This window comes from Salarias fasciatus (genome assembly GCF_902148845.1).
Source record: "Salarias fasciatus chromosome 7 unlocalized genomic scaffold, fSalaFa1.1 super_scaffold_4, whole genome shotgun sequence".
NCBI lineage: Eukaryota > Metazoa > Chordata > Actinopteri > Blenniiformes > Blenniidae > Salarias > Salarias fasciatus.
The window spans coordinates 19,227,530-19,248,801 of NW_021941229.1; the positions used below are offsets into that span (position 1 = coordinate 19,227,530).

Genomic DNA, 21,272 nt, shown 5'->3' on the forward strand with positions numbered 1-21,272 from the left:
CTCTTAAGTATTTGCTTTGACTTCCACCTGACCGTACAGTTTGAATCCCGTCTGGTGTGAAAAAAGAAAAAAAAAACCCACCTCCGTGCCCGCGACACTACTCCGATTCTAATATAAAAACACAACATGATGTGTGTTTTAGTGGGAAGAAAACTCCGCGAGGTGGAATATTTCCTACCAAGAGGAGCCTCACAGGTTTATTTCCACTCTGAATCCAGCTCGCCGTATTATTTCGGAGGCTGGCTCTCGCCGGGTCCGCTGCCACGCGGTGATAAATCTCTGGAACACTGTCTGCTTGGAAAGCTCTCAAAAACGTTTAAAAGTGCTATGCTGTGCACATGTGGTGGGGAGAGAGGGAGACGGGAGTGAGCGATCGAGAGGGAAGAAACAAGGAGATCCAGCAGAGTGGAAGTGTCCGACGGTGTGTCATCACCAACACTCGAGCTATTTTTCTCTCTTTTTCTGACTTTTGGCTTCAAAATTGCTAAACTTATGATATTTTTCAAACTTATTGTTACTATTTTCGACTCTTTCTATTCAACTTTCCAACTTTCTCCATCAGGAACTCACTCACTTTCTTCTTTGGAACAAAAGCAAAGGTTTTTAAATGGGGAACTTTGGAATTCAAAGAAAAGTTTGAATTCTAAGCTTACAGTGATCAATAACCTGTAAGAAGCGGGCGTTTATCTGTAGTGAGAATAATGATAGGTTGAAGCTATCTTCTGTTTACTTTCAAGAACACCACCAATGACGGCGATAACCATGACAACACCATTCTGCAATAGTGGAAATTATTCACCCCCAGGAGGAACATGCAAACTAACACACGCAGATGTTCGACCTGGACTTCAAATAAGAAAAATTCTCATGGTCGTCACTGTCCGACCCCAGTGAACCTAAAAAAGTGGATAACGGAATAAACAATTACATTAGTAATGTGAAACTTTGTAGCTGAGGATTGGAGAAATACAGCTCGAGACACAGCAGCACGGAGCTGCAGCCAACAGCTACTTTAATTATTGCATGCAGTGCAGCTTGTTGTCTCGCTGTGCTGCTGCATTTGGTTTTGATCAGTCCTGTCTCATTTCATTTTGTGCTTGTTTATGTTGTCTTATTGTCAATAAAAAGGGAAAATGTAATTGCTCAACCCAGCAGACTATTCTCTCATTTATTTATTTAGCTGTTTGGTCCATAAAAATGTTATTAATGGGAGAAAACAGTCGTCACATTTTCCCACAGTTATGCCAGGCGTCATTGGATGTCTCCAGTCTTCTGAAACTAAAGAAAGATTCAGTGAGAAAGGCGATACATTGTCACTTTGAAAAGGCAGAAAACTGGGATTTGAAATATGTTGATCTAAATATGAAGATATAGCTTCACTGAAAAGTAATATTTGAGGACTGTACTTGTTAGGGACTGTGTGGATGCTGCTTTAATAAAAAGAAAAATACACATTGTAACCTGGTGATGTAATTTATTAGCACATAAACAAGTAATTTTCTCAAAAATCCCCCAGATTGTGCCAGTCAGTCGCTTCATTTTGAGCAGAAATACTCTATAGACAGTTGAACGTTACGTTTTTACAGCCTGCAGCTGGTTGTCTTTGCTTAGCACAGAGAGAACAAGGAGAAAACAACCTTGTCTGGCTCCATCCAAAGGTAACAAATTCTTTTGAGCAGCACCTCTAAAGCACGATAATTAGCACATTATATCATGTTTATTTAATCGATATGAATGCCAAGGTCTTGTCGTCGCAGTGAAACCTAGTCAAGCTAATGTGTGCCAGTTTTATAGAACTTTTTGCATGAATTCAGAACAATAAAAAGTATTTTTTTAGTGATCCGAAGGGTGGTGATGGGTGTGTTTTTAGAAAGAGGCAGAGAATCTACAAGTTTACAACAAAGAAATCTTTGAGCTTGACTCTTTCAGGTTGATAACAAACTTATATCCTTTGCCCAGCTTTGATTAAAAGCAATGCTCACTTCAATTCTTTGATTTTGTAGCACGTAGGCTGTGACAACATCTTGGGCTCCGACGCGAAAGAAGACCGATGCCGGGTCTGTGGAGGCGACGGCAGCACCTGCGAGGCCACGGAGGGGCTCTTCAATGACTCTTTATCCAGAGGAGGTAAAACCCTCTTGCCCTTTTATTTACCCCTTCATATGCATGTTTTTGAACTGTAGGGGAAAAACAAAGTATTCTGGGAACACACGTAAAATCCATACAGAAAAACCTGCCCGGATTCAAACCCATAACATTCTCACGATGTGGTGAAGGGACTACCCACTGCACCACTGTGTGACCATCAGGCAGTCAATCAAGGTTTTTTCTCTTTTTTTGACCACAGTGTTCATTCTTTTTTTACATTTTTACCCTATTGTACAAAAAGTGAGTTCTTGAGGAATTAACTTAACAGTTGCTGAAACTAAAGAAATTATTTTGAAACATTTAATCCATCTTAAGATACACCACTTACAGTTTGCCGTCTTTCGTTTTAATGTTAAGCTTATCCTCCAGTAAAGAAGAGTTCAGTAAGTTTTTAGCCTGCAGTCAGCTTGATGAGGGGGTTACAAAGACAACAGCTCCTCATATTGAAAATTTAGTATTTTCAAGTGAATTACTACTACTACCACCACATTACTATTTAATAATTTAGTAAATGTGTACAACGTCATAACTCATTACCAACACTCTTTGTACTGAACCACACTGTGTTAAACACTAAAACGTGCATGCATTTGTATTGCACTGTATTGTTATTTGAAGGCACTCGTAACGAGTCTGTATCTATTGAAGAAGTCTTCGTTTTTTACAGCAGTGTGATCTTGTCAGTGCTGTCCTCGGTCTCCTCAACTGAAGGGCGAGCGCTGTTTGTTTGTCTTTAATGACCGCATGCGGCACATGTAAAAGTCGCCGGAGATCACTTCACAGCGAGCAGCGTAATCATCTTCCTTCCTGGCAAAGCCGTTCCAGTTCAAATGCCAAAACATCCCGAAAGCCAGGAAGATAATATTTCACTGAAATGCACAATCTTGGCCTTTATCACCTCCTGATGACTGCGTGTGTTTTTGGCTGTTTAGCATTACGCTGTCAGAATGTGGATCAAGACATATTATCATTACCATTAATTACGTCATACAGCTAAGAAATCAGGAGTTGTAGAGGAAAAAAAAAAAAGACTGGATCTTGGCTATAGCCTCAGGTCGTCTATAGAGAGCAGGAGAGGGAGAGAGAAAACATATTTCTCCTTCTATGGTATGGCTGGTAAACCATCTAAAAATACTGTGTGTGCATGTGTGTGTGACTAGAAAAAAAAAAGGAGGGGATTGTTTTGTCCTCTTGCAGGGTTGCGTTGTCCTTTTTGGGTGATTTGGTATTTATTGTATATGCACTCCTACCTCATGTGATGTGCAGCTTTATGTCCACTTTGTGTTGTAAAATAAGTCACACAGAAATGAGTATAAGGGAGTTTACAGAGACGTGTACCCTAGTGCCTTTAGTAATGTCTGTTCTTGTCTTCTAGGATACATGGAGGTGGTTCACATCCCAAAAGGATCGGTTCACATTGAGATCAGAGAAATTGCCATATCAAAGAATTACATCGGTAAGTGGTCTGCACTGCTCTTGACTGTGGAAAAAAAATGATGCGGTCCTGAAAGCGATTCAAAATGTTGTATTTTTAACATGCGACTTTAAGGCGCAGACAGGCAGAACTTTTCAAACCTGCAGAACAATGCTGCGCAGCAAACTTTCATGCTGTAATAAGGTGATTACTCGTCAGTTGAGACAGCAGCATTCATATCACTACCACAGCGAAACTATTTCTTGATACCTTATCTTAAAGATACCTTTGCCACTTTTATCACCTCAACCTCCCAAAACAAAAGACTGAATGACAAAAAGCATTGCATCAGTGGTACAAGTTTTTCCCTTAGTCCAAAAAACACTTTGCAACATCCTGAAGAATCGAGACTGAGTGTCCTTTGTTGCAAAACAACACTAGAGTGTCCTACTCCACTGTGCAACATTAAATCATCGGATTCTTCATCTTTTGCGTCATTTTTAAACAATTCCGCCATCTCTGGAGGAGGATTAAGCACTATCCCTCTGACTCAGCATTGTAAATGGTTTACTGGACTTTGCTTACTGGATACAGCTCATTTTACCACTTGAGCAGACTTGAAGTGCGTCACATGATCCATCAAAGTGTGTGCCCACGCTAACACAGATGCCTCCACGTTTTCTTCAGCTTTGAAGAGTTTGGCCTTTCTCCATCCCAAAACGATGGTTTCACTCTTCACTCCAGCTTGAGCGATCAATGCCACGACCTCCTTGCTAGCTGCGTGATGCATCCTGGGTGCAATTTCCAGTCGTTGTTCGCAAGTTGCTTCTTTATTCCATGTAAAGTTCAAGTCACGAAACTAAGAAAGTGACAACTTATAACTCAGAAATGTTTTATGTTTTTTACAGTCATGACTCAAATTGCTGACACACAATACTGATCGCAACAATGGAAATGGCCTTGTCAGCAGTTTTGTTTGATCATTGATTAAAAATGTTTTAGAAGTAGTCTCTCGTACCCCAGGGTCGACCCCCCTGTTCAGATGAGCTGCAATTAATTAGAAAATCACACAGAATGTATTTTAGGAAACCAGATTTGACAACTATATGCATCTTTATTTCATTATCAATCCCCCCATCTCTGTGAATCCGTTCATTTGCTGCAGCGAGATGAAGCCGTGCTACTTCAGGCTGTTTCGCATTAGCTGCTCAGCTCTGCCTCAACCACATTTCCAGTCATTTTCTTGTGTCTTTTTCAACAGCGAATTAGAAGAAGGCATCATTTAATTTCCTGTTGCCAAACGCAAAGCCACAAAGCAGAGCTAGGGAATAAAAAAAAAAAAAAAGAAATCCATGAATCTTCACATATGTGATGCATGCCTTGCCACCGGCCCCGTCGGCTCCTCTTCCAGACTAAACAAGAATCATTGACAACACTCCGCAGCATCAGAACCAAAACAATCACGCGAACTGGATTCAATTAGGCATGTCTCGCTTCTTCTTTTTCTGCTTTTCGCATTAACATGAGAAAAACATGTGACAGCATGTTGAATTTACAGCAGATGGTGTTGAGCGACGACAGGAGTCACACTTTGAACCAGAGAGCTGCGTCAGATATTTATGGGGCCGTGGTGACAGCAGCCTGCTCCAGCAGGATTACCAGGGATGTGATGTCTCGATCTCAGAGTTTAATGAGTGCAAATTTGGCATGTTGTGTGGGATTTCATTTTTTATTGGAACCAACTTTCTATATTATGAATTTAATCGCTGACCTGGGTGATCATAATATATTTCTTTTGTAGCATTGCCTGAGCCTTTGATAGTAAGGCCTGCGTCATATTACAGAGACAGGAATATTGCGTGTCTGTATTGTTCTTTTTTCGTTTCTCCAATAAAGTGTTGAACATTTATCAATTTAATCCGACGCTACGAGTTCGGTTTTGTTTAGACGTCCAGTTATTGTTAACATTTAGTAAATAATGACATAGTCCATTTACTTCAACTTGACAATTGCATACAGTCGAGTTAACAGCTGTCACTTGGTTTAACATTAATATTGATTTAGTCTGCCAGTGAATTCAGACACGCCGTTATCTCCTGTTGCTTGCGTAAATACCTCACATGCTTGGTGGCCTTTCAAGCTCCGCCCACAGGAAGTGGTGGGGGGAAAAAGGGGGGGAGCATGGGCTTTGATTTCTACATAGAAACACATTTGTGTGTCGTGTTGTTTCGCTAGTTATTAATGTGTGATTAGTTTTTTTTTTTTTTATGAATAGTTTAGTTTCATAGTGTCTGTAGGGGGTGGGCGGGGTGGGGAGGTTTTCAGAAGATGGTTCTTTTTGCTTAGGTTGGATTAGTTCTCTGTTGATGCAAATCCCTTCTGTTATCTCTGTTAAATAGACTGGTTTGATTTGATTTATTTATTTTTTTTCTGAACCAACTTTTCATCATGTTTGTCTTCTTTCATTGCGTTTTCTTAGTTTCTGTCCCAGTTTGTGTGTTTTAAAGTATATTGAATTTATTATATTTATTATTCTGTATTTAATCTTGATTAAGAATAATTAGTTTGACCACTTTATCATATGTGCTGTTTGGAAGCACAGTGCAGTCACTGTAAAATGTTCTAAAAATAAAACATAGCAAATAGGATTTTGATGAGTTAGAAAGCCAAAAGCTTTTCTTTGCGCTGCATATGTAGAATCTGCTGAGGGGGGGGATCTGCTGAACATGAGCCAGAGAGTCGGAATAGTGAGTGTTTGGATGGCTTCTCTGTTTCAATGGAGTGAAAGTGGATATTTTCCTATCTGTTGTGCTTGGAGACCGGCTTTTGTTTTGACAACCACACAGAGCAGCGGCATGGGGTTCATCCAGGCTTTCACCTGAACTGTTTTCTTTCTCCTTCCTAATTAGACGCACGTACGTGTCGGTGCACGTGTGTCTCGGTTGGCGCCGTGTTTCTGCTGAGATAGCGAGCTGTCGGTGACATCCAGTAGGCTGAGGGTGATGATGATTATGATGATGATGATGATGAGAACGAACAATGGCAGTTACGTCAAATCATAAGATCGTCTCCTGCTACTGTTCCCGTCTGCTCTTGATTTCAGCCTCTCTGAAAGTTTCTCCTCCGTCTGTGATTCCTCAGCTTTGAAATCCGAGGGCGACGATTATTACATCAACGGAGCGTGGACCATCGACTGGCCCAGGAAGTTCGACATCGCCGGGACGGCCTTCCACTACAGGAGACCCACGGATGAGCCGGAGTCCCTGGAAGCGCTGGGGGCCACCACTGAAAATCTAGTTGTGATGGTAATGTAGTATTGATTTTCACATCTAAGCACTTTAAAAACTTCCTAATGTGTCCTAATGCCATATCAGTCCAAAGTGTGCCTGATTAAGTGGCAATCCAAGTCTCAAAAGTCATGTTTGCAGAAACAAACCTGGTTTGTTAGTTGGTGGCTCTGAGTAGGTTATAGATATGAATAAATAGATAACTTTGATTTAGCTACTTTTTTAATGTTCATTTAGATATATCATCCTGCAGCTATCAGCCAGACCGGTTTACTGTCCACCAGAGGAATGGAAGTATGCAGAGAACCTCTGAATGACCTTATATGACTCCTTGTGCTTTGCAACTCTGTGTTTACATCAGTTTGTTAATAATGTCCATTTCAGGCTGTGTCCTGCTGCTTATGCTCAACATCTGGCTGCTAACCTCACGTGACCCCCGGCCAGCGGTTTAAGTTAAAAGCCCACTCAAATGTGGATAGTGGAGGAAAAATGCTGTTGTGATTTCAGTTGGTTTGGTGAACAACTGCGTTATTGTGTGATTGTGTGGTGGTTTGCTCATCGCCTATCACATACATGTTAGTGTGAGCGCGTTCATCTTGTTTAAAATGTTTTATGACAGGCCATTTTTTTTGAGCTGATGTGAGGCAGCTGAGGGTTTTTCTTGTTGTAGCACTCAGTGGTTTCTGTCTTGACATGAATGCTGAAAATACCAGACCACACAGCACCACTGGAATAGACGAGCAACTGGCCGCTTGACCACTCGCCATTTCTCTGTGGCTTTCAGAGTCTGGTTTCCTCAGTCCTCCTCTGAATCCAACAGACTAATATAAACCCCACAGAACCTCAATAATCCAGCCTGGTTTGAGTTATTACTGAATTCTGCTGTCCTTTTTAGTTGCAAGAAACTTTTTTTTACAGCCTTTTAGCTCTTTGTGTTGGTTACGTGACACCCCTGACATGACTGCTTTTCTTCATTCTTTGCCCTATTCAGCTGGTTTTACCAAAACGCAGTTACCTACTCAGCAACAAACTGCACAAAGACAGCGTTAGAAAATAGTTGCTGAACACATTGGAGCATTTAGGGGCAAACCTGACAGACATATACCTCTGGAGTGGAGTTTGTCCAAAAAACAAGCATGAAAAGTTGACTTAGATTTGTTGGTTGGCCAAAAACATATCTCTAAAATATTTATAATGTGATCCCTGACTACTTCAGGTCTAAATTTACCACTGTTTGCAAACAGCTTTACTGTCATGAGTGATGAAGCTGATACTATCAGGAGTTTCAGGTTTGCAGCCCGAGGCACACAAAGTTCAAACAAGGTTGACGCTTAATTTAGACGATATTCCAAAACCGAAAAAAGGAAAAAAAAAAAAAAAAAGTTCAGGAAAAAAAATAATAAAGGGAATCAAACTCGGTGTGAGACAGCAAAGACCAAACAGATAGTGTTTCTGTTGAGAGTGACAGGAAGAAAAGCAGGAAGGGTGACAGGTAGGTGCACAAGTCAGACGTATAACGAACTGCTTTCAACATGTCTTGTGCGCTCCTTTCTCTATCGTCCTACATGTCATTTGTTCATCTACACAAGAAGGATTATTTCCATGGAAATATAGTCTGCAGCAAACCAATCTTCTTGCAGCTGAAAAGAAATTTGATGGACTTAATTAGCTTAGCATGTGCAGTTTGCCAGCTAAGGAACTGCCATGTTTCTTTTAGTGCTGAAAGCAATATCTGTCATAATATGATATTCTGTTTACAAGAATCTGCGTGTTGACTTATATTGAGAGACGAGGACTTATTTTCCCAATGCAGGAATGCACCATTGTATACACAATCGGAGGGAAATGAAACACATGGAATAGAATCACAGTGAAGGCATGAGATCAGACACACATTCCAAAAAGAAAGGAGTATTGGAGGAGGGACATAAGCTGATCAGGCAGAGATTGAACCAATAAGTCAAAGAGGGGTACAGTTGACAAAAGCATGAGTATGAAAAAAATTAAAGTGCAAGGATGGAAATACTTATGTGACAAGTAGTTTACTGCTTTTTTCTTAGCGATCACTTTAAGGCAACTTTCATTCTTTGCAGGTCCTCCTTCAGGAGCAAAACTTGGGAATACGCTACAAGTTCAACGTGCCGATACAGCGCACAGGGAGTGGCGACAATGAGGTGGGCTTTTCCTGGCATCACCTGCCCTGGTCTGAATGCTCTGCTACCTGTGCTGGAGGTAAGCCAAGCTGCAGTTTTTTCTCCTCATGAGAAGTCCTGATGTTATCACGTGATTCTTTCCAGTGACTTGCACAGAAGCCCAGACTTTCTGAGGGTTAGCTGAACGAAGAGAGTTTGAAGCCTCACATTACAGACAGAAGAAAATTCTTCCTAAACATAGTTTTCAAACATAGGTGCTTCATTGAACCACAGCATCTATTTCTTGATTGCATCCGTCGTGTGTCTGGAAAAAAACCAAAACAAAACTGAATAATCTATAGAAACAATGCTCACACTCTCTGTGTCAACGTACTGCTGAGGTCTGGTGCTTTTTCTAAAATAGAGCCTGCAAAGCATTTTGGTCTTCAATACCACAGCACAATTTGGGTATTTATATTATTTTTGATTCATTGTAACCTTTTCAAACATGTAGTGTCTGCATGCGAGCGCATACATACTTTTGTCCGTGTGTTTGTGTGCCCATCTGTAAATCCTCTCCATCCAATAATTCCGCAAATGCACATAAGAGCAGTGTGCAGAAACCCGAGATTATAATTTGAGATGGGTTTTCAGCAGAATCATTACGTTAAAGCTGGAGATTCAGCCGTCTAATAAATTCAGTATGTATATTTTTCCATATATTTGCCAAAGAAATGAATATGGTGCAAGTTCTGTGAATGAGCTGCTCTGCATAGCTTCTGGTTTACCGGCGCTGTGCAGAGATGCAGCCGCTATTCCAAAGCGCTTGTCCTACAAAGTCAAACATTTTAAAATCCCAAACCGCAGTGAAATGGTGACCACGGCCTCAAGAATGACTAAACCAAACCTTTTAGCCCAAAAGCAATGGGTTTCATGTAACAATAAATAGTGTTTCTTCCCAGTTGTCAAGCGTGGCCTGGACGGATTTATAATATTTTGTAAAAGCATAACTGAATAAGCGTGTGGGTTTTTTTCTGAGGAAGGATTTTCAAGTCCAGAGCAGAGGTTCCAAAGATATACCTTAAATGGGGGAGCACCCGCCATCCTCCAGCGTCATAAAACATGCCTGAGCATTGTTGATCTAAATGATCTAATTTGTGTCTACAGTGTCTCTCTGACTGTACAGAGCTTTAAATCATTAAAATGTTATTCAATCACACACCCGTTTGATGGCGCTAGCTCAGCTAATCACCAAGTGTTGTTTAGGATAACATCACAGGAGTAAAATCTATGAAAAACACCTTCTCTTCCACCCCTTGCTTTGCACTGCTCCTCTACACTGTATTTCACGTCCAGCACAGATGGGCAGGTTTTCTATACTTCACTCTCGCACACACACACACACACATACACACATCCATATCTCATTACATCTGCCAGACAAGTCTGCTGCGGGATACGTCCCATGAGGGTCCAAACAGACCCTGTCTTAACTGGTATGGCACACACACACACATGCACAGAAAGTATGGAGGCTCGCGCAGTGGGAGGTGTGACACCGATACGGTAGCCCTCGCTCTCCCTGACAGAAGCCAAAGAAAAGAGCTCTCCTCTCTGTAAAAGTGATTTGCCAACATATCCTACAAAGAATCAGGAATTTACATGTCTGGATTTACGACAGACTGAAAACGATACCGTCCTCCGCTCCAAATGCAGCACTTGACACACTGTTTCCAGAAGACTTTTTTAATGTTCTGTATCACCTGGGCTCTTATTGATCGCTTTCTTTTTTTCTTTTTTTTTTAACTCAAAGGTTCTCAGAAGCAGGAGGTGGTGTGCAAAAGGCTGGACGACAACTCGGTGGTGCAGAACAGCTACTGCGACCCAGACAGCAAAACACCGGAGAACCAGAGAGACTGCAACACGGAGCCATGTCCTCCAGAGTACGTAATGCTCAGGCGAAATTAATTTTACTAGCCAATAATTACCAAGGTTTCCAGACACGCATTTTGTGTCCTGCCGTTATAAACCTGTCTACATCATGTTTTTAAAGGATGTAAGATCAAAGGTCAAATCCAGTGACCTTTGTTGGATGAAGATGCTTCGTAATCTAGACAGTAAATCTTCTTGAAACAATAAACAGTAAAGACAACATTCACAAAGTGGATAGATTGAGAGTTACTCTGAAAATGTTTCATGCATGACAAAAGCTGGTAATTATAACTGTATTTTTTATAATTTCACCAAAGTAATTGGTGAGAGTCGATACCGAACGCCGTGCTGTAAGTGACGAGTTATTCTCCAACAACTGCTCAACTCTGGCTGTTAATATAAAAATATTGACTAATTTTTTTTTTGTTTTCAAAAGAAAAAAAAAAAAAAAAGCCATAAAACGGAGACTGACTTGTGATATTAATACACCATCACTGAGGCCTGGTAGTAAAATGTGTTTTGACAAAAATAATAAAACAAAAGCGCAGTGATTTATAACTTCATATGTTAACTATTTCCAATTTTTTGCTTCTTGCCAAAAATAAGAGCTCAGCAAGCGGCCACCTGTATGTGATTGTTTTGGCATCCTGGTCGATCCTCTAGGGGCAGCGTACACACACACACACACACACACACACACACACACACACACACACACACACACAAAGGTGGAATATGAACTTGTCTTTGGTGGCTGAGTGTCTTTGACCTCGTCTGGAATTCATCTAAAAAAAAAAAAAAGGGATTAAGTGCCTCAAGTTAATTCATTTCTGACTGACCAACAGTTGTTTGTGCACAAGGTTGAGTTCTGGTGACTTTCTGCCAAAAGTCCAATCATGTTGTAAATCTACTGTATGGACGGCAATTTGTTTTCATATATTCGTACTATCAGGTTTTTTTTATAATCACATCTGGATGCAGCGGATCCAGACTTTGTTTTGATTAGCACTTGAAGGCCGCGGCAGCACATGTGCGAGTTGCGGCGTGCACGTGGCGGCCGTGTCTGTCAGGAGGGCGAGCAGCCCCGTCTGCTGCGTCAGGACGGGCCGACCGAAGGAGACCGTGTAAACACGATTGTTTTAGAACAGCCGGGGTTTTATGGGCTCGGGGTAATGAAAGCTAACACAGATGTTTGAACACGTCGTTAATTGTGTATACATTCCTGCACATGATGTAATATCTCACAGGCTGGATGTGTTTAGAGGCCTGTTGTCGGTGTAGTTTTATGATATTAACTTTCGGGTCTGCATACAAGGGGTTGGATTGTTTCGCGCTCAGTCTGTCATGACCTTGCACATAAATGGACACTCATCAAAATACCCACCAGGTTAATGTGAAAGACCTTAAATATTTCAAATTGAGATATTTTCTAGCATCATTTGCGTCACCCCAGAATTAGTGCCAAAGAATTCAGAAATATTGGGATCCAAAGAACTACATGCTATTTTCTGAGTGAAATTATCAAAAACTGAAGAATATTGCTCTTGATTTTGTGTGAATTAATTGTAATTCTGCAAAATTTTGACCATCTGTGATCTGATGCTCCGTACCTTTTAGGCATTGCCTGCAGAGTGAGGGTGATTAGATCTAATAGTTAAAGGTTTTAATGAGCTCATGTTTGTCATATGTTAGTTGATGCAAAATGACCTCAGAGTGTGTACTTCCAGCCTCGTATTAGATTTCTTGGGCTTCTTCACGATATCTATTATAAGAGTCTGAAGAGACATTAATATCAGCTGTGACCTCAGTGTTTGGCAGACAGATTCAACCAAAGCAAGTGGTTGTAGTTTAATTTAGTAGCTGTCAAATTAGATGAAAACAAAGGGGATTATGAGGTTGAAGCAATGCTGTCTTCAGCAACTTTTGGCTTTGAAGGAAGTTTTACAATTGTTTTCTGCCTCACTGACAAGTTTTACAACAGAGCTGCGGTTTCTTTCTTTTTTTTAGGTGGTTTATTGGTGACTGGTCTGAATGTGGGAAGACGTGTGACGGCGGGATAAGGACAAGGACGGTCCTTTGTATCAGGAAGATCGGCCCAGCCGAGGAGGAGACGCTGGAGGATTCTCACTGTCTGACTCACCGACCGATTGAGAGAGAGTCCTGCAACAATCAGTCCTGCCCGCCCAAGTGGGTCACTCTGGATTGGTCCGAGGTAAAAGTGATCACCAGAAATGACTTTATTTAACTCCGTTCAAGTTGGTTTTATTCATATCGGACCAGTGACAACTTAGCTCAAGTCACAGCCATGAACATTAAAATGAAATATTGAAAAGGAATCACCGTAAATGTTACAGGAATGGAAGAAACCAACAGAATCAGACTTTGATGGATAGTGAAGAGAGAAAAGATCAGTAAAATAAAAACAAACAAAAATAGAGGACAGAATGAAGACCGTATAGATGGACAATAGAATTCAAAGTGTAAACAAACTCAACAGTCTAAACCTAAAGCAGCTCAAATAAGAAAGTGGCTTAAATTGTAAGCCTTGTCAAACAGTATTGCTTTTATAGTTCAATAATCTTGCAGCTGCATTTTCAATCAGTCAGAGTCTTCATTGTTGGCGATGTCTTCTCCTTTTCTGTTTAGTGCATACCTAAATGTGGCCCTGGCCTCAAGCACCGCACTGTCCTGTGCAAGAGCAGCGATTTGACCAAGACCTTCCCGCCCTCCCACTGCCCGAGCGACAACAAACCTCCGGTTCGAATCCGCTGCAGCCTGGGCCGTTGTCCTCCCCCTCGCTGGATCCCTGGTGAATGGGGACAGGTAAGATTACGCCTCATACCTTCTGGAATATATATTTTAGCCTCCCAAGCAACAACTGGCCGGTTTGAAAAGATGGTTTAAATATTTAAAAGACAAAACGCGCTGATTGATTCCATGTGAACGTGAGTGCTTGGTATAAATTACCGCTGGATGACGTGCAGGGGGGGAATCCAAGCAGGCCTGTGACGCGCGTGTCCGTAGACATTGTGTTTGTATTTGCGAGTCCAAGTGCTCCAGCAGGCCCGGGGCGTATGATCGGTGGCAGTCGTATCCCCCCAAGGCTGTTTGAAGTTTATCTCTGCGTCGGAGCGGGCCTCTCTGTCGCTTCCAGGAACATGACTTTGAGGAAGACCAAGGACTTAGCATTCCTGGGCTTACCCCGACATGACTTACCGAGCTCAGGAAAAACTGCGATACACAGCTGACTCACGTTGGGGAGAGGGCGCCAGAAAATCGTGCGTCAGAGATTCTCGTATACGCAAAAAGCATGACTTGTTATTTTGCCGTATTTACTAATAATTTAATGTAAAAGCGGACGTTTAAACAGTGCGGTCAGATGTTTAGAAGGCTGTGTGCCGAGATGATGTCACGGTTTTATCTGTCTTGTTTAGGTTAGAAGTCAAAGATCAGAAGTCGGGCGGTTCAGATTTCTCTTTGCTTTGAGTGTTCGTCGCAAAAGCAATACGGTCACAGGACATAAGTGACGAGTCATGCATATCAAACTCATTACTGATGGATTGAACTGTGCATTGGTAGTAATTACGGCGATGAATTATGAATTCTTGATTGAACGTCCACTTCTGTTCACCTAATGTCACTCTGCCAATGTGGCTCTTATCTAATTTAAAAACCACTTACTTTTCACTTTTTACCGTCCGCAAGCCCCGAGTGACAAATATCTATTATCCACCAAAATGTATTTAAAGAAAGTAATATAAGAAAGTCTTTGCAAGGCCTTGTTTTTTTCTTTTTTTAATCTATTTATGGTGCCTTCATTGAGACACACTTCATTTAGATACTACCTATGTGTTACGCAAGAGCAGCTAGAGCAGCATTTGTTTTCCATACTTTTTTTTAATCTTCTTCCTCTATTTCCTAATTTACCCTAATTTCTTCTAATATTTGGTTTTTGTTTTTTTTTAGCAATGATTATGAGTTATAATAAAATTCCCTGCAACAAAGCCACATAAGTATAATACTTTTTTTTCCACGCAAGTGTAAACATGTTATACTGTTGCAAACAAAATACATTAAAAAAAAGCTGTACAGTCTTTAATAATGAACTTCCTTTCTTTTTTGAAATTGAATTAATGTTTGGTAAAAAAGTTTATTCTTTGGTAATATAAGTTAAAATTACATGTTTCGATCAATTGATTAGTTTGAGAAGAGTGATTTGTCCAGCTGTAACAAGTTAGAGCACTCTCAGCATTATGCAGACTCTTTTTGATTCAATAAAACCTCATAACTTTGTATATGTATGAAAAAAAAAAATCAAAGAAAATGTACTGCTACAAGTCAATACTAACAACTACAAAGTATTGCTCCAAACAGCTGTGAAGGTCTGTCTCTGGCCTTTGATATAGTGTTTTGAGACATTATGCGGAGTAACACCACCAAGAGCTTTACAAGTGCAGATGGATGAGAAGACTGTATAAACACCATGGGAGAAATGGACCGGGGCTATAAATTTGCACCATACTGGGACGGACGATCAAGGGAGATCATACATTTTTCCAGGAGTGTTTTTTTTTTTTTTAGCCATTCGATAGAGTTGGTGAAATAAGTCGGCGTAATGAGTTCAGTTTTTTTTAGTCGTTCTCACCGACACCAGAGCTTTCACGAGCCCGAGCATCAGCGTCTCTCTCCGTCGAAGTTCAGTCAGTGCCAATAAGACCCATAAACAAAGCAGACCAAGCTAATCATCACAGTGTGATCCCATTAAATAGAACAAACCGTCAACACGCCAAGCCAAGGCTAATGCCCTGTAGATCAGCAGCTGGACTCTGCTCTTACACACCGCTTTCCTCGTCCTCTCCCTCCATCTCTGCTTACGGGCTGTAATTAGGAGCTTTGCCCTCTCCGCTCCGGACCGCCGCGGCTCGCCAGGCCCTCAAAACCGTCAGAAAGAGGAGATTGTTGCCAGCTTACTGAGCCCATGGTCCTCCCGGGCCAAAAGGTCACCAGTTCAAATCACATTTAAGTTGCAGCACTGACGTACGCCGTCTGTCATGGCCGGCAGTGGGTCCTAATAAAGACCCTCTAATTTGGAAGGGATGACATGCAGGCTCAGTGATCTGAGAGAATCATTGAAGGTGACAGAAAGGTGGGTGGGGGTAGCTGTGTTCACATCATGCACTTGTGCATGGACACACACACATGCATGCGCACACACACACACAGAGTGATGGCAGACAGGTGTGTTATTTCTCAAAGTTTCCAATGTCAGATCCATTACCCAGATATCTGCTTTATTCCAGGCTTGTGTTTTGCCCAAAGTCAGTTGGCACCCACAAACATTCTTTTTTATTAGTCTTTCTTTTGTTTTTTGCTCTTTCGTTCTCCTGCGAAAGAGTTTAATGGCCACCCCATTGGACCAGTCCGACTTTTTATTACAACTGGCACACTGATAGAAGTTAGTCAGACAAAGGCAGGAGCGCGTTCTGGGCTTGGTAAGGCAAAAACCTTTCACGTGTCAACAAACACTTTATTAGTTTGCTTCTTTTCTTGTTGAGAAAATGAGTTCAATATGGACCATATGCTACAGGAGGTATCCTCAGGTTGTTTTTATTAGGACGCAGAGACATTTACCAGCAGACTTGGTGGATTGTCCAAAGATTAGAGAGCAGATCCCAGAAAACTCCTGCCCTTCCCTCCAAAACGTGGAGCACTCCAACAGCTGGTATATCGCTACAGCTCTGGCTGTTATGCATTAGTCACTGACTAATATTATAAAATTAGTAATGTAGTTTCAATTACTGAAGTGTCAGTGGGCTCGTCACTCATTACTGCTATTGGACATGAAAAGAGTTGGAGAGAGGCAGAGCCGCTGTCTCTCTCTGGCCTGCTAACCAAGCTGACTGTTAGTATTAGCAGTATACAGAACAGTCATTTCCACTGGATGCATTAGAGTTGAATTACCATCAGCTTGTATTCATAAGAGCTGATTGTGCATGGTGTCATGTTGCAAGTTATAGTAGCTTTCAATAGTAAGGATTTTTGCAGCTTTTTTTCATTATCAGTGATGCAAATTACAACTAAATTCTAAAAATTCAATTATAAGCACAGTGTTATACGTGAATGCTACTTTATAAAGCCAAAAGCGTCAGTTGCCTACACTCTATTCCTACAGCGAGCGAGCATGTGTAAAAGTGCTTAACAGGGAATAAATATGGGCAGCGAGGGGAATAAAACATTCATAAAAGACATAAAACGGAGGATAAAATGCACGGAGTCAGCCAACTGAATCAGATCGGGGAAGGTGACTCTGGCTTGACCGTCTGCCTGCTGCCTCCGTGCCTTGATGATTGGATCAAGCCGTGGCGTGCACGCGTGGGGATTACTCCAGAGCGTGCACACACTCCCCCAGCAGAACGCTCATGGTCACAGAGGAGGGATTGGCCATTTACCTTGTGAAATCCATTTCCTAAATATGGTCCTGTCCTACACACATAATCAGTTTTCCCCTGGTGTTTTTTTTTTTCTCTTTCCTCTCCCTGTGACAGTGTTCGGCACAGTGCGGCCTCGGCCAGCAGATGAGGACGGTGCAGTGTCTGTCCTACACGGGGCAGCCGTCGCACGACTGCCCGGAGTCCCTCCGACCGGCTTCCATGCAGCAGTGCGAGAGCAAGTGCGACGCCACCCCGATCTCCAACGCTGACGGTGAGATGACGAAATGCGAAAATGCGGAAACATGTGACTCGACCCGTTTGTGCGAGCAGCTGCCCGAGGTGCTCCGGCGGCCTGGAATCCACAGACAGATGGTTTTATGTGAATCCACCACCGCGCTACTTGTGCGCCGCTTTTCACACAAAGCCCCAATTGAAAAGCTTATAAACTGTCTTTATCTTTATCCTCACTGTTCTTCTATGACCTAAACACACTTGGATGACACACTCCTCTACACTTTGCCAGCTACATTAATCTTTCCAGTGAGGTTGGCTCCTGGTCAAAGCGAAACAGCTCAACCCTCCATATACACTTACCAATGATGGATGGCTATTCAGATGCATAGAGAAGGGCCTTTCGATTAGCCTGAATGGAAAACGTGAGCAGCGTTTACAGGCTGGCTAATGGGATTAGCTGTAGGCTAATTGTTCCTTTACGGACAGCAGTGAGGCAATGTCTCGTTTCATTTGGCTCTGCGGAGGCAGGGGCCAAAGCCTAATAAGGGAAGACACTCTGATCGTGATAAGGCATTTAGAGCGCTGGCTGTCCAGCATCCAGAAAGGAGAGTGTGTGTGTGTGTGTGTGTGTGCGTGCGTGCGTGCGCTTGTGTTTAAGTGAGCATGGTTCGTGGGGATGGCAGTCAGCCCAGTGAACGAGGCCAGGATCTGCCTCAGTCTAAGCTCTGCATCCAAGTATAGTTACAGAGTTTTATTGGGTTGAGCCCCGCAGGAGACACACCAGCCCTCATGCAGCAGGTTGACTGCAGTTTGCGCTTCTCCAAGTTTATCTCTCGCCGCCCAAAAATACCTAATTATTTTCGTAAAAGCCAGTTTGTTTGACAACTTGAAAGGAGCCTTATAATCATTTAGGACTTTCTAAACAATCTCAAGTTTTTAAAAAAATGGGCTTTGAGTGAATCTCGGCATTTGTTTTATCCTGATGGTTTGAAAAGGATTTGATGAGTTAGGAAATGCATTCATAACATCAATCACTCCGCAACGACTTGAAATTGTCATATAGGATGACGAGGTAGTGCCGTGGTTTTGCATTGTTCCCTCCCAAGCATTTTTGTCATCTAAATATGCTGAATGATGGGCTTTTCTGTGCAGCAGAAGGTTTTTTTTCCCTCTTGTTATGATAATTAGCATCTCTACATTCACTGTCGGCCTGTTTGAATGATTCTGTGTTTCTTTGTGTTTGCCCTTTGTCTCTGTCCCTGTGTAAAGTGTCCTTTAAACGGTAATGTCTATTCTATCTTAAATGGGTGTAAAAGATGTTAGCATCACATTTTATCATATCTTATTTGAGGATCTTGTGTGGATTACAGCGTTTCTTCGTTCACGTATTTGCTGACTACATTTTGTTCTTATCGCAGTGAAAGACTGCTTATGTAAGCCTTGTTCAGCATCGTGCATCATTTATCAACTGAACACCAAACGTTTTGTACAGTAGTTGAGTATAACCTAAACCAGAGCTTGAACAGAACAAAATGTTTAGCCTGTATCAGGAGGTCAGAATATAACTCCTGATGACAAATGTTGCTTTAAAACTGCTGAGTGATTAAATACGAAACGGTTTTTCCATGTGCGACACTGGCTCATAGTCCGCTGTTTTAAACTCGAAGTATGAGTATCGTCCACAATTAATCTTTTTTTAAACAATAACAAGCTTTAACTCTATCTGAAGGTTTAATGCCGGACTAAATAAGGCAGATGAAAACTAATTGTATTTCTCAGATGTGTACTCTGTGCACACATTTGCACTATATTTCTTATAGGACTATCACAATTACAGCATAGCCAATATCACATTCATTTGTTTAGAGGGGATTTTATTCTGTCCATAATATATGCTGGTATCTGTAATATCAATCAGCTAATAGAGTTTGAAATAGTTGAATTTATTTTGTCAGTTTGTGTATTTATTACTTCATCTTACTGCTGGTGATTCAGTTTCTCCTGTCTCTTTGTCGGGTTTTGAATGAGTCAGTTGAGAAGAGTCCTATTCATCGGGAGATGGAGGATGTTCAGCCTGTTGCTTCGGTCTTTTAACACGGTCTTTGTTTCTCTCGCCAGAATGCAAAGATGTAAATAAAGTGGCTTACTGTCCGCTGGTGCTGAAGTTCAAGTTCTGCAGCCGAGCCTACTTCAGACAGATGTGCTGCAAGACATGCCAAGGCCACTGACCCGCCGAGCATCAGAGAAACGCCGAATCCAGGCAAGAAGGATGGAGGGGGACGGCACTGAGAGGGTGAGACCAAGAGGACAAGGGAGACTGAGACGACGAGGAAAAAAACCCCAGCTATGGACCAGAGGAAGAAAGAAGCATGAGGGGGGAAAAGAGATGTAAGGATTTCCCTGTTATCAACCCCAATAATCCTCCTGCCCTCCATCAAGGTGGAATCCAAACCACTGCTCAGCCCGCGGCGCTGACACAAACTTTCTATTTGTTTTAAAATTTCACTTCTGTGAAGTGGAACTCGGAAGATTATTTGTTGGTGATGTTATTTTTATTATAATAATAATTATTGATATCATTGTTAGTCTTCCTCCATGTTTGTTGTTTTATGAATCCAAAGTGCTGGACACATCGCTCAAAGAGGATGTACCCCGGAGATTCAGAAAAGGGCGACGGGAGCGTCGCACTCCCGTCTTTTAGAGGACGACCGCAGTGGTGCTATTGGCAGGTAGACTTTCGGCTTCGGTGCACTTTTTTTCCATGTAAATACTTTTTTGCCAATCCCCCAGCTCAAATACGAGGCAGAAACCCCATCAGTGTACTGTATATTTATTGTACAAATCCAAGCAGAGCTGAGATATTTGTCCTCTGATCATATTTTTTTGTCCGATAGTAGCCTACTGTCATGGAAGGGAATGTAATGTGATTGAATTCATATTCACCGTCTCTGTGCTGGAATGAAAATATTACATACTGTAACATACTTTAGACCCTTATATAACTGTAAGGATTTATATATTATATGCGATGTTAACCCAGGACCAGAAAACACCGTGTGGCAGTGGGAGGGTTTTGTTTCTGTCCCCAGATGGGTGCCTTAGTTGCTAATAAGAGTCCAACAAAAGTTCAGCCAGCGTCTTCAGTCCAAGTGTATCATCAGACGGTGCCTGCGCCACATGGAAAGCTGTTACCGAGCTGGCCTTTTCTTAACATCCCGCTGTGGAGCTTTCAGTTCACTATTGAAGGATTTGTTTTGAAGGAGCATTGATGGTTCATTGGAATCACAGTCACTATTTCTTACTCGCTACTCGATGTAATCAGGAGTTAGGTGGAAGTCACTCGTTTTTGTTTTATCCTCTTCGATAGTTACAGGAAGTGTTTAACATTTGGGAAATGGTCTTTACTCACTCATTGTGGAAACATTTAGATGAAGGCCCGAGAGGTGGAATAAGCACGAAAGCTTGAAAGCGAGACAAACAGCTTGCCTGGATCTGTTGATGTTTTTGAAATTTTTGCAAGTTTTCTGGTTAAGTTCATGCTACATTCTTTAAAAGCTGAAAAAAAAAAAAATAGCTGATCGCGGTTTGTGTTTCAGTGAGATCTGGATGTTCACAAGATAAAGAGTAACTTACAGCAAGTTAAGTGTTTTTATCAGACTGTGGCAAGGCTTCATGATGATGAAGTCTTTTAAAT

The 21,272-nt window shown here is 41.7% G+C and overlaps 1 protein-coding gene across 1 annotated transcript in view; it reads left to right on the forward strand.

Moving 5' to 3' along the window:
* The window catches only part of adamts6 (ADAM metallopeptidase with thrombospondin type 1 motif, 6), a 57,762-nt gene extending 36,723 nt beyond the window's left edge, over window positions 1–21,039 (forward strand). The window contains exons 17-25 of the mRNA XM_030084773.1: window positions 2,004–2,127; window positions 3,524–3,604; window positions 6,704–6,867; window positions 8,943–9,081; window positions 10,795–10,924; window positions 12,921–13,125; window positions 13,560–13,736; window positions 17,459–17,615; window positions 19,697–21,039. Coding sequence (XP_029940633.1) covers window positions 2,004–2,127; window positions 3,524–3,604; window positions 6,704–6,867; window positions 8,943–9,081; window positions 10,795–10,924; window positions 12,921–13,125; window positions 13,560–13,736; window positions 17,459–17,615; window positions 19,697–19,806 — 1,287 coding nt within the window. The 3' untranslated portion in view covers window positions 19,807–21,039. The remainder of the gene's footprint in view (window positions 1–2,003; window positions 2,128–3,523; window positions 3,605–6,703; window positions 6,868–8,942; window positions 9,082–10,794; window positions 10,925–12,920; window positions 13,126–13,559; window positions 13,737–17,458; window positions 17,616–19,696) is intronic.
* Window positions 21,040–21,272: the final 233 nt, after the last annotated feature.